The 12,272-nt window shown below is 43.9% G+C and overlaps 1 protein-coding gene and 1 long non-coding RNA gene across 4 annotated transcripts in view; one reads left to right on the forward strand and one right to left on the reverse strand.

Annotated features, from left to right (window-relative positions):
• The window catches only part of LOC137378891 (uncharacterized), a 29,233-nt gene that overhangs the window by 3,422 nt on the left and 13,539 nt on the right, over window positions 1-12,272 (forward strand). Inside the window, exon 1 of one of the 3 annotated variants that reach the window (XR_010976703.1) lies at window positions 7,164-7,281. The exons of the other annotated variants lie outside the window; for them this stretch is intronic. This is a non-coding gene — a long non-coding RNA (uncharacterized lncRNA). Of the gene's footprint in view, window positions 1-7,163; window positions 7,282-12,272 lie in introns of those variants that run through there. 3 annotated transcript variants of the gene reach the window in all.
• LOC137378887 (NLR family CARD domain-containing protein 3-like) overlaps window positions 1,238-12,272 on the reverse strand; it is a 40,431-nt gene continuing 29,396 nt past the window's right edge. The window contains exons 12-14 of the mRNA XM_068049353.1: window positions 11,813-11,896; window positions 9,857-9,951; window positions 1,238-2,747 (exon numbers count right to left, since the gene is read on the reverse strand). Coding sequence (XP_067905454.1) covers window positions 9,867-9,951; window positions 11,813-11,896 — 169 coding nt within the window. The 3' untranslated portion in view covers window positions 1,238-2,747; window positions 9,857-9,866. The remainder of the gene's footprint in view (window positions 2,748-9,856; window positions 9,952-11,812; window positions 11,897-12,272) is intronic.

Below are 12,272 nucleotides of genomic sequence, written 5' to 3' on the forward strand. Positions count from 1 at the left end.
CTTCCATCCTTCACTCTCCTTAACCTAAGCCTGTCCAAAATCTTGTGCCTGTATCTTGCTCCATAATCACCCATCAACATCATCCTCAGTGATGCCCCAGCACCTTACATTTAAAATCTTCAACCTCTTCTTGAAATCCCTCCATCCCCACCTTATCTGTGAAACTTCATCCTACCCTATGTCCTCCCTCTATTCATCTGACTTTGGTCTTTTGTATATTTCCCCTACCCATCGCATCACCACTGGATGTGGAGTCTCACAGAACTTACTCTTAAATACCAATTCAAGTTTCTTCATGGGTTAATGCACTTTAAAGTGTGGTACTGAGCTGTGTGGAACAGAAAGGCCTCAGATTCAGACTTGAGTCTGCGGTGATTTAGCTGATCTCGGAAAGGATGGTGGTAGCATGCAGCAATTGACCTCTGTCCATGGGCTAGGTGCCCTAGTGAAGGTTGGTGCATAGGTGAGGGCAGGATAGGGCTTGGCTGCGATTCAACTTTCCCTGTTTTCAAGCAAGCTAGACTCAAGCATTAACTGTATTCTGGAGCTAAAAAATTGAAAAACAGAATTATGTTTCATAAAATTGGGGTTTGACCAGTAATTAAGCAGAAGAGGAAGTTTCTCTCTGTTGACAGCTACCCTGAATTTCAAGTGCACAGATGCCTTTAATATCAAATACCTGGCAGCAAGCATTATCTAATCAAGCTAATGATGTCTCCACAGCAATCAGGGGGTGGCTACTGTCAAAGAGTGAAAATAACAACTTTGATAATTATCTTTCATATTTAGCTGAACTCAACAAAATTAATTAGTATGAGAAACTAGATAGTTGAAGAATGAAAGCTTTCTGAGTTTGTGGGCAGAGTTGGGCTCAAATCTGTTGAAAAATAGTCACAGGCACCACCATAGCTATTTTCTTCCACTAGTGATAAAATGTTATTTCAAAGATATTAAAATATTGCTAGAAGTATGGAGGAGAAAGCAGTAGAGAAAGATTAAATTAGATGGTTCATCTGGGTGTAAACATTGACAGACTTGGCCATTTCAGTGTTATAATATTCTAAGTATCCCCTCAAACCAAATTTCTTGGCACATATTATTAACTTTTGGAACAGAATGTACCAAGAGACTCACTCTCCAATTTAACCCTCTTAAAGTGTATGCACTCTTCAAAGGGCATGGCTGACACTCGGAATTTTCTGTTCTCATCATGCGTGTAGATGAGCAGTTGGTCTGACCGTACAGAAAAATGCATTTTACCAAGATAGATTGTCAAGATAATTGCATTTATTTTTGAGCACAGATCACAAGTTTGATACAATTTCCTTGTTATACAATGCAATGCTAAAACATGAGATCATCAATGCACAACTCCCTGGGCAAAGATTGGCTTCTTATACCTTATTATAAAGCGGCCAGAACAGGACAGTAAGGTCCTAGTTTAGATTCTGCTGTGTGCTGAGTTGGTTGATCTCAGCTGGCCACAATAGCGTCATGTACCAAGATTAGGCAGAGGAAAAAGAGTTGGCTATGGTTATCACTATATGATGAACTGCAGGAAGTGCACGTGTGCAGATGCTGGTTGAGAGCATATGCTCCGCTATGACGGCACCTCAGCTTAAACAGCTTCTGAGGCTTGCTCTCTGCACTGTTACCTCCATTCAGAAATATGGAGTGGATGCCAGAGACACATCATCTGGATAGATTTGATTTAGATTTATTTGATTTAGAGATACAGCACTGAAACAGGCCCTTCGGCCCACCGAGTCTGTGCCGACCATTAACCACCCATTTATACTAATCTTACACTAATCCCATATTCCTACCACATCCTCACCTATCTCTATATTCCCCTACCACCTACCTATACTAGGGGCAATTTATAATGGCCAATTTACCTATCAACCTGCAAGTCTTTTGGCTGTGGGATATTAAATAAAAATGTACAAGGTTGAAATCATGATTGCTGCTGTTCTAATCACACCTAAATTACTTCTATTATACTGTTATAATACTGGTGGTTTCACGTCTATATTATAGTGCAGAGAGATTTCAGGATTTTTGTAGGTGAACAGCACTAGTCGAGGTTTCTACCCTTATATTGAGGATTCACAAAATACTTCAGTCAAACATTTCAAATCAAAACAAAATTACAGTTATTATGTATGCATTTCATATTCTTTTAATTCTGAGATGTGACGAATAGGAAAATTTAAGAAAATGGAGGCTTTTGTCTTTGCTGTTGTAAAATCCCAACTGGTCACTAATGTCCTTCAGCTAAGGAAACCTGCCAATCTACTAGGTCTCCAGTCCCATAATATGTGGTCTCAAGCATAGGCCTTGCCACATACTGAGAACAAATTTAACTAAAAGAAAATGCAAGTCTGCGAGGAATAAAACATAAACTTTCAGCTCTTAACATTTCAACTGAAGGGTGCTGCCTGTGCAGGGTGATTACCACAAATATCTTTACAAAATACTTTAAGGTGGCATATACAAACCATGGCAATGCATCAATGACACGAACATGGAGCATTTTATAAGCCCCTGGTTTTTCTGTATATTTTGCAAGGTGGTTGCATTTTCTGAGAGAAGAAAGCCCATCACTGAACTTGCTCCTTGTCAAGGAAAGTTCTTATGTTTGTCAATGTAGCTCCCTGTATATGCATCTGGGTTCCACTGGAGACATTTTCCACAGTTGTGAACTTGCTGGTCTTGGACCACTCAAATTGTGTTCATTTTTAGCCCTGTACAATTCAGAACAATGCTGAATTCAGTAAGAGATTACATTCTGTGTCCTAATTAAATTCATTTTTCATACCCTATATTGTAGTTCCTAAACATGAAGTAAGGCTTGAGATTAAAAGTTTCAGGAATGGAAGTAACAGATGTCACTACTCTGCAACAAAAAACACTGCCTGTCAATACTAGAGAGAATAACAATGTTCCTGTTGTTCATCCACCAGAAGTTTACTGAGCAGAGCCTACACAGAAAGCTTCCTTCATGCATTCCTAGCACAGTCAGCCTGCATCAGTGTTGGAATGTGTACACCTGTCTATTAGACTACACTATCCTAATCATTGGCTGTCACCAGATTTAGTCTTGGAGAACGATCTTTCTTTTAAGCTCTGGGTACATTTACAAAAAATATAGGAGTCAGATCTAGCAATCAGATCTTACTTTTAACCAAAATGTTTTACACACCTTTGATATGCCTTGAAATACATACAGAAATGCAGTATTTCTCAGTTCGTGTCTCTAGTCCTGAGACACTAGGCCAGCACACTGCCATTTCAGGCTAAGTTTAAACACAAACCACCCAGGATGTAAGTCTACTCTCTCTGTTGTCTGTAAGAGACCTAGGGGAGAAATTCAAATAGCGCTGGTTTCTGTCTGAAATGGATGGGGAAATTTCACACGGCCCAAGGACCAAGAAAAATAGACACTCAGGCATCAACTGTATGAAACCGGTTAGCTATGGACAGCAGTTGGGTATTTCATGCAGCTTGCAGATTGGAGGGTTTGGCATTTTGGTTGACTCTGCACCCAGCTGCCCAGCTGGCCCTGGAGGTGGGGGAGCTGATATTTCTGGGGAGACTGGGTGGGGTGGAGGGTCAAATCCGGGCTAGCAGTGAACTGCAGTGTTTCTGTGGAATCGAAACAACTTCTGCTCCTCTTGGCTCCATAGAAATTAAAGTCTAAAAAAGTTTTTTCACCTTTTTGTGGACAGCCTTCAGTCCACAAAGTGGCCCTTAATTCAGCCGCTGAAGACCTGGAACAACTGGGCGGGGCAGATTGGGTGCAGCTAATGACCAATTTTGCATCAGGGTGCTAAAACTAGGATCCCTATGTTGCATACTCTAGATGTCTAACGCCTGGTTCAGGTGATTGCCCATGACACTCCAAAGTCACCAGGGCACTTCCAGTGGACATTGGGCACAAGTGATTGCAGCCTGATAGCTGTCCCCCTAACACTCATTGTCACCCAGAAGATGGGCACAATGCTGCCCCATTTCCACCCCTAGTCTTAATCCATTTTCTACTGTAGATGGTCCCACAGCACAAAACTGCTCCCAATTTGGTACCTATGGGATAATTCTATGCTTCTTCCCCTCCAGCAGAAAAGCACATTGATAGAGACTGCCAGTTAGTACTGTAGCCCTATCTCTAAACTACATTCTTTTCAACTTTGGCTTCCCTGCTTGGAACACAAGAATGTGGAACTCCCCCTTAAGCAACCAGTCTTATTCAGGGAGGGTCGAAGGATGTATGGGAAATAGAAAACTGGCTGTCAAGATAGACTTCAAAATTCAGACTAAAGTACATTGTTGGGAAAAGTAAAAGGGAGTTTTCTGCTGAAGTTGGCTGTGTTTAACCTGACCTGGGAGTGTTTGATATGGGTGTTCCATTCTTAAGTACCAACCTGCTTTGCTCTAGTGACCACAAAAATTCACCAAATGAAGTTGGTGCATATTCATTACCTGACCCAATTCTAACTCTAGTCTCAAATTGTTTTATAAATTGACCTGTCATGTGACACAGTGTAAAACCAGAATAAGTTCTAAAAAAACATTATACACGTCATTCTTTAAAATAGTGACTGAAGGGCTTTTGGGTTGTGCTATGCTCTCCGCATTTGGTTTATGATGTTATGGCAATATTCTAATTTCAGATCAGGATTGGAATAGAAACAAAATACTGCAGATGCTGGAAATCTGAAATAAAAACAAAGTTCTGGAAATAACATCAGGTCTGGTAGCATCTGTGGAGAGAGAACCAGAGGTAACATGTCCCTCCAGTGGCAGGCACCTTGGGAGCCATTGGCAATGCTTTCCTACTTGTTCCATTAGAAAGGAGGTCTTGTTCCAGGAGGCTGCAGATGTCTGGTGCTCAGACACATTGAGAGAGCTGATCCTCTACCTGTAGGCCCTGTGTTGTGGTTTCTCGCCCTTCCTGCTGTATCGCAGTGGCCATACACTCTTCCCTGAGGAGGGGCATGTGGCTAAGGAGAAGGCAGCTGGTGTTTCTGCTGGTGCTACTCCAGTTGCAGCTGCAGCATGTTGCAGTGGCAAGCCCACTGCCCTAGCCCCTCAGTAGAGGGTGATGGTGTAACTGCATAGGTTGCTCCCATGCCACTCTTAAGGCTGGCAGCCAGGAAGGCCAGCTGAAGGTGGGTGAAGTACTGGATAGGTGAAGTGCTTTCCAAGCTGCTGACATTCACCTGTCAAGCAGTGATAGCACTCTCTGACAGAAGGAGTACTTTGAACAGCAGCCTCTCACCTGGCCATGGCTGGAGCTCTTCAGTGTAACTGATCAAAGGCTTCATGGCTTGTCAGTTACACCGAGGAGGTCCCTCCCGCTGTGCTCTCACCTTCTCCAACCTGACTGGTTGGAGACACAGCATGGGACTGCTCCACTGTTGGGAAAGAGGGAATCCATGTGCAAAATCCCTCTTAATTGCCTGTTTAACAACTTAAATTGCTTCTCATCTCTGCCGCTACAGTTCCTGACTTCACTCCCTACCAGCGCCTGGGAAAAACAGAATGAGGCAGGAAGATGTCAGGATACTGGCCTGATGGAATTAAAAAAAAAAATTCCCAGCTTCCCCACTTCCAAATCCATCTCCACCGGCCTGGGAAAACTAACCCCCTTGATGTCTATAAATCTGCTAGAATGTAGTATTGAGTCAACATAACATACTAGAATACACTGAATAAAGAACTCACTGCACTTTAGGTTTTGTTATTGAAATGCTAAGTCCTTAAACTATTGAATTTACTATTAACATAATATTAAATAGTCAGATTTTTCACTGTACTGAAACTTTTAATATTACTGTCAGAATATTTAGTCAGAGGAGACAGGTTAACATGGTATATGATGATGTGAGTCTGAATACTGTGGGGTTGAATTTTCCCACCTTAGGTTTTTTTCTGCACAGTGGGACTATTTTCAGGTCACAAACCCGATCTCCGCAGCAGTGGGACTGCCGGTACAATCAGTACAATCTTCTGGGAGGCGTCCAATTAAGAGGACATCTCTGCGATTGCTGTCCAATCGGTGACGGTGGGAAGGTTGAGTGGGCGAGAGGACAATTCAGCGTGAGCAATTGCAAAGGAAGCTGGCAGCCTTCACTGTCTCTGCAGTGAGAATATTGCTGAGGGGAATGGGACAAAGGAAGGCGGGAAGAAACGGAAACGCGAAACAGCTGAAGGAAACAACAGCTCTATCTGTGATATCTGGGAGATAATCAAGCAATTGCAAGCCTCTGCCTGCGGATAACCTCAGGCTGCCGCTACATACCTTTAAGGTTGAATTTAGTTAATCCGTCGCCAGAACCAGAAGTGGGCATTGTTGCCACTTGTCAGGTGTGTGGCGGGCGGCCAACTGTCATAATGGAGGCATGGGGCCCGTCCAATTATGCGACGGGGGTGGGCTCCGAGGGTTCCAGATGATTCAGGAGCAGGTGCTGGCACCATATTTAAAGCCTAGCCAGCCCTACTTTCATTGCTGCCTTTGAGTGATTTACTCTTTGCTGATCACTGCTGAACCCGGTATGGTAGTGACTACTGGACCATCACCCCAGCCCCGCTCCCAGCCCAGAAGGATGGCGCACTATGGCAGAAGCAAGACACCGGATGGCCCCATGGTTTAGCTATGCCTTCCTGGAGATTCTCCTACAGGCTGCAAGGGAAAGGCAGGAGGTCCTCTTTCCCAGTGATGGCAAGAAGAGGTCCTCCTGCCTGACCAAGCAAGTCTGGATGGAAATCGCAGAGGAGGTCAGCAGCCATGGGGTCACCTCCTGAACATGGGTGTAGTGCAGAAAGAAAGTCAACAACCTCCTTTGCTCTGCCAAGGTGACAGCTCCATACCTCTCTCCTCTTTGGGGCTTGCATGTGGCAATGCAGGAGGCAGCGTGACATGAGGAGGGAGTGACCACAAAGGCGCAGGCAAAGTGAGTGAGGCATCATCACATCCTGCCAGATGCATGGCTGCATCTCGGCCACAGGCCACCTTCTTTCACATCTCACCCCCATTACTTCTCCTGAGAGCAGACATGGGGAGAAGCCATGTAGGAAACCCCAGCAGGGGACGAGGGGCTACCGCTAGCAGAACTCTTCCTGCGAGTTCTAACCATCTCCTTCTTTCCACTTGCAGGACAAGTGGGCCCATAACAAGAGGGAGACCTCAAGGACTGGTGGAGAAATTCCAGATGTACAGCCTCTGTCGATAGCTGAGGAGGAGGCACTGGACCAAGGCCGGCTGCTCAAGACTGAAAGGTGAGACTGCAGTCTCCAAGTAATTTGTCATCCAACACACTTCTGGATTTCCACATCATGCATGGTTGGCATGACAAGATCTGCACATGTTTGTGTTCTCTCATGCAGGTCGGTGTTCGCAAGAGGCTTCAACTGAAGGGGAACAGACGTCAACATCTCAGGACGAGCAGTCAGAGGAAGCACCATCACATGACTCTCCTGCGCCTTCCACCAGCACAGATACTTTCACTTCAGTGGGTTTCCGCTCAGCTTTAGAATCAGGGTCACAAGCTGGTGAGAGCACCACACAAGCACCCGAGCAGCTGGCTGAGGCTGAGACAGCCGAGGCCTCTGACAATCAGAGGACTGTCGGGTTTACAGGCACATGTTGAGCTCCAGGCTGATGATGAGTCTCTGGTTTTGACAGCACAGGGAATGCTGAAGTTGCACAGAGAGGTAAGGCAACATCTGGCAGAGCTGCCAGAGGCAGTGTGCAGCCATGAGCGGACGATGGAGGAGGTCATCCATGACATGAGTGCTGCCATGTCTCAGGCATGTGAGTGCATGACTTCCTTCACTGAGAGGTTGGCGACCATCATGGAGAGCCAGATACCACAAATGTACGCAGATCTGCACACTATCGCCTTGGCTGTAGTCTTCTCCAGCTCCCCTTCCTTCCCTGGTCAGCAGGGAGGTTCAAGTGAGCCTTGAAAGGCACACACCTGCAGGAAACATTTTCAGTAGTGGCAGACCAGTTAAACAGTGATAGAATGAAAGTCCTTCCTGTTGATGAAGCTGGCCACATGTGTGCAATCTATCACACATTACACCTGGGGGAATCTAGCGACGGCCTCGAAGCCGACGGCCCTCTCCGCCTGGCTGTCAGGGTCGGTTGGTAGTGCAGATAGTTGCCAGCCATCTTGGACATAGCATTGGTTATTTCCTTGATGCAGTGGTGGGCTGCTGCCCGGGAGACTCTGCACATGCAACTGGTGGATCCCTGGAATGATCCAGAGACTGAAAAGGTAAGTCCCATGGTGATCTTTAGGGCCACTGGCATAGGGTGACCCATAGGTCATAATTCGTCTTGCAGCAGGGTGCATAAATCAGTGACCGCCTCTCTGGAGAGGTGTAGTCTTTGCTGACAATGCCACTCAGACATTTGGAGGTAGCTGAGTCAAGTCCGGTACACTCTCTGGTGCAGATGGGCCCTTCTTGCCATGGCCGGCTGCTGTCGCTCTCATCGTGGAGCTTCACGAGCAGGCAGAGCTGCCTCTTGGCCCTCTCTCCGTCGGAGGCGCTGCATCACGCCACGGGGGGTCCAAAAGTACAGGGTATACAAGACCCATCCCAGATGATCAGTGGACTCTAGAGCTCTGTTCTTGCAGAGACGAACATGCTTTGGCACCTTTGCCGTAGCTACTCCTCTCGGTTTATGTGTTAATGGCTCTCAGTGCCCACCCTTGCTGAGAGTCAACCCTCTCACCCGACAGTATGATCACCTGACCATCTCACACAGCAGTATTGCCACCTGTGCTGGTCACTTGAGACCATGCCCACCTGGTACTGCCACCCTGCAACACGCCCACCCTGTACTGCCATCCGAGATCACACCCACCTGTACTACCACCTGGCAGCACGCCCACCCTGTACTGCCACCTGAGACCATGTCCACCTGGTACTGCCACCTGGCAACACGCCCACCCATGTAGTTCACAGCACTGCAGGTCGACAATCACCTTTGTTCTGCCCCCTTTCCCTATCCAGTGCTGATCATGGTTGCCTTCCTGTCGCAGCACTGAGGCCTCATCTTGGTGCCACCACCTTTCAATGGCCGGCGATCCGAAGGGTGAGGGCCACTCATCATCCATTTTATTTCAAGCCTTCCATTGAATCGCTTTCAATTGCACGTATATGTATTATAACTGCCTGTTCAGCAACTTAAATTGGAGTCCTGTCGGAGTGGCGACGATACTTGTAGCTTTCCTGCCACTGACTAAATCTGGAACCGACATCCTGATGCTGGATTTCTGGGCGGACGTGTCTCACACTATTCTCCGGCCCCCCACGCCTCCATTCCTGTTCCAAACAGCTTTACAAAATTCAGTCCTTAATGTGCAAATTGCATATTATTTTCATGGCACTGTGACCTCCTGCTGTGCACTTGCCTCCTGTGAGTTAATGGGCTGCAGGCACTGCGGGGTTCCCGAGGACCCCCGGGAAATTTCCACCGCCCTCAGAAAATGCCTGCTAACCCGCTTCATTAACAACCTGAATTGGCTTCCTGCTGCTGCCAGGCATGTACCAGTCAGCGCACAGAAGCCGCCTCCAGGTAAAGCAGTAGGTGGGGGGTGGGGGGGGGGACACATAGCCATTCCTGTCCAACGTCATTTAAAAAAAATTTCCTCCCACCACCGCCCCAGCTTCCAAAGATCTGGTAAAATTCCCACTTTCATTTAATCGGGTCCTGACCAGAACACAAAAGGACAATTAAGTTTTTATGGGCTGGGCTTTACTTAGCAAGCACGCTGTTCTGGTACTCATAACAAATTAGAGCAGAAACTTTGATCTTCAACCATCTGTAGAAGATACATACCTATATGTAATTAATTCAGTCGAAGATTTGGGTTTTTATGACTGTCATTTTTCAATCTTTCCTTTCCATCATTTGATATGTTATTTACCAGAATCCTAAAAGAAAAACAAGTTAAAGAGTTATAGAAATGAGAACACAAAAACTATACATTAAAATCCTTGAGTTGGTAAAACATTTAAACCTCAGAATATTGAAATGAAGGGCCATTTTGTAACAGCTGTTTTTGGCTGCAGTTCTTTCTTCATCCACAGGGGGATGATGCAACTATTTTTAAAGGCGATTTTGTTCGTGTACTTGGGTCCAAAGGATGTTTGGATGCAGTGCAGAAAGGAAAATCAAGGCTGAAATCTCATATACATATTGCAGCACACTCAATTTTTCACCCAGCTAAAGTGCAATAAGAGAAAACTGCCCTAATACCACAAGAGCACTTTTTTTTTTACTATTTCCTTTAGAGCAAGGTACTGCAAAATCTTCAGTCTTACAAAAAACACAGCTAAAAGATATACAATTTCCTTTGACTGCAAGCAAGGTCATGGGAAATTGGGTAGTATTATAAAAAAATATTCGCTTAAATATGCTGGACGTTTGAGCTGATTCTGAAATTAACTATCTCACAGAATAAATGCATTTTACCATTTGATACCCAACAATTAGCAGATGTTTTCAATATAAGATGTGTTATTACAGTGTGATTTTGTGATGCAGTGATGGCTGAAATTAATCATTATTTCAAATAGCACCAATTGGAAATCTTTTGAATTATTTGTATTGTTAAGTAAGATAGACAACACACTTACTAATTTTCTTACATTTCTCTTTTAATTCAATAGCATTTTAAATAAGGAATTTCTTCTCACAATGTGTAGTATTTCATTCTTAATAATACAAAAGTCAAATTGGTACAACGTAAACATGTGTTAATTTTGCTTCCTTCAGAGGTGGGTTCACAGATCCTGTAAACACAGACATACAAGACTGACATTTCAGGGTTGAAGTCTCCAAATTTTTAAAACTAGGAACAGGAGTAGGCCATTTAGCTCTTCGAGCCTGTTCCACCATTCAATGAGATCAAGGCTGATCTGTGACCTTACTCCGTGTACCCGCCTTTTGTTCATATCCTTTGATACATTAGGCTAACAAAAATCTATTAATCTTAGTTTTAAAATTAATTATTGATCTAGCATCAATTGCCATTTGCAGAAGTGAGTTCCAAATTTCTACTACCCTTTGCGTAAAGAAGTGTTTCCAAATTTCACTCCTGAAAGATCTGTATCTAATTTTTTTGTACTTTGCCCCCGAGTCCAAGACTCCCCAACTAACGGAGATAGTTTCTCTTTATCTACCCTACCTGCTCCCCTTAATATCTGGCTCCCCTTAATATTTCTCCTCATAATTTCACCTTTGGAGTCCAGGTATCATTCTGGTAAGTCTACACAGCACTCCCTCCAAGGACAATATATCTCTCCCAAGGTGAGAACTACTCACAGTACTCCACGTGCGATCTAACAAGGGCTTTGTAGAGCTGAAGCATGACTTCGACCTCCTTGCATTCTAGTACTCTAGATATAATGGCCAGCATTCCATTAGTCTTTTTGATTATTTTCTGTACTTGTTCATAACATTTTAATGATCTGTTTACCTGGACCCCCACACCCCTTCCAAGTCTCTTGGGACCTCCACTGTTTCTAGCATTTCACCATTTGAAAAGTACCCTGTTCTATCCTTTTTAGGTTCATTTTTCCACAATTTTCTCCATTTATTTAATCTATCAATATTTTTTAATTTGATGCTTCCATCTAGATTGCTTACAATGCTTTGTGTCATTGCAAGTATGTGGCTTAAAAATACACCTTTCCAATAAAAAGTCAGCCTTCTATGCATGATTGTAATGTACCAATAAATTCTAAATAAGCAATTTTTTAAACACATATACAATTACAATAAAATTCTTACCACAACTCTTCAAGTGTGCCATTCACTTCCAAAGCACTTCTGAAGTAATCACTCCCCTTTTCAGTTATATTATTGTCTCCCAGTCTGCAAATAAGTATTGTCCATTTTATTATTTAGCTATCCACACAAAATAGGTAACATGTAAAATGAAATCTCTTAATTATCAAGGGCCTGAAGCACAGAACATATATTGAACACAAAACAATGTAACACTTTTGTTTTAAAGGAGCCCCTCTCATAATGATATACAATGGACAATTACTTCCATTGTTTAACTGAAAATGATATAAAGATAAAATGAAAGCATTAACAGTTTTGGCCAAGGTTAAAGAGCAAAACTTGAAATGTAGCATTTATTCATAAGTTAGTAATTAACTCTCGTAATTAATTGAACTTCTTCAATAAGGATACTTTATAAGATGAACAAGGTTAAAACTTGCTGAAAATAGATATTTGAGTT

The sequence above is a fragment of the Heterodontus francisci genome, chromosome 17, assembly GCF_036365525.1.
Source record: "Heterodontus francisci isolate sHetFra1 chromosome 17, sHetFra1.hap1, whole genome shotgun sequence".
In the NCBI taxonomy this organism is placed as follows: Eukaryota; Metazoa; Chordata; class Chondrichthyes; order Heterodontiformes; family Heterodontidae; genus Heterodontus; species Heterodontus francisci.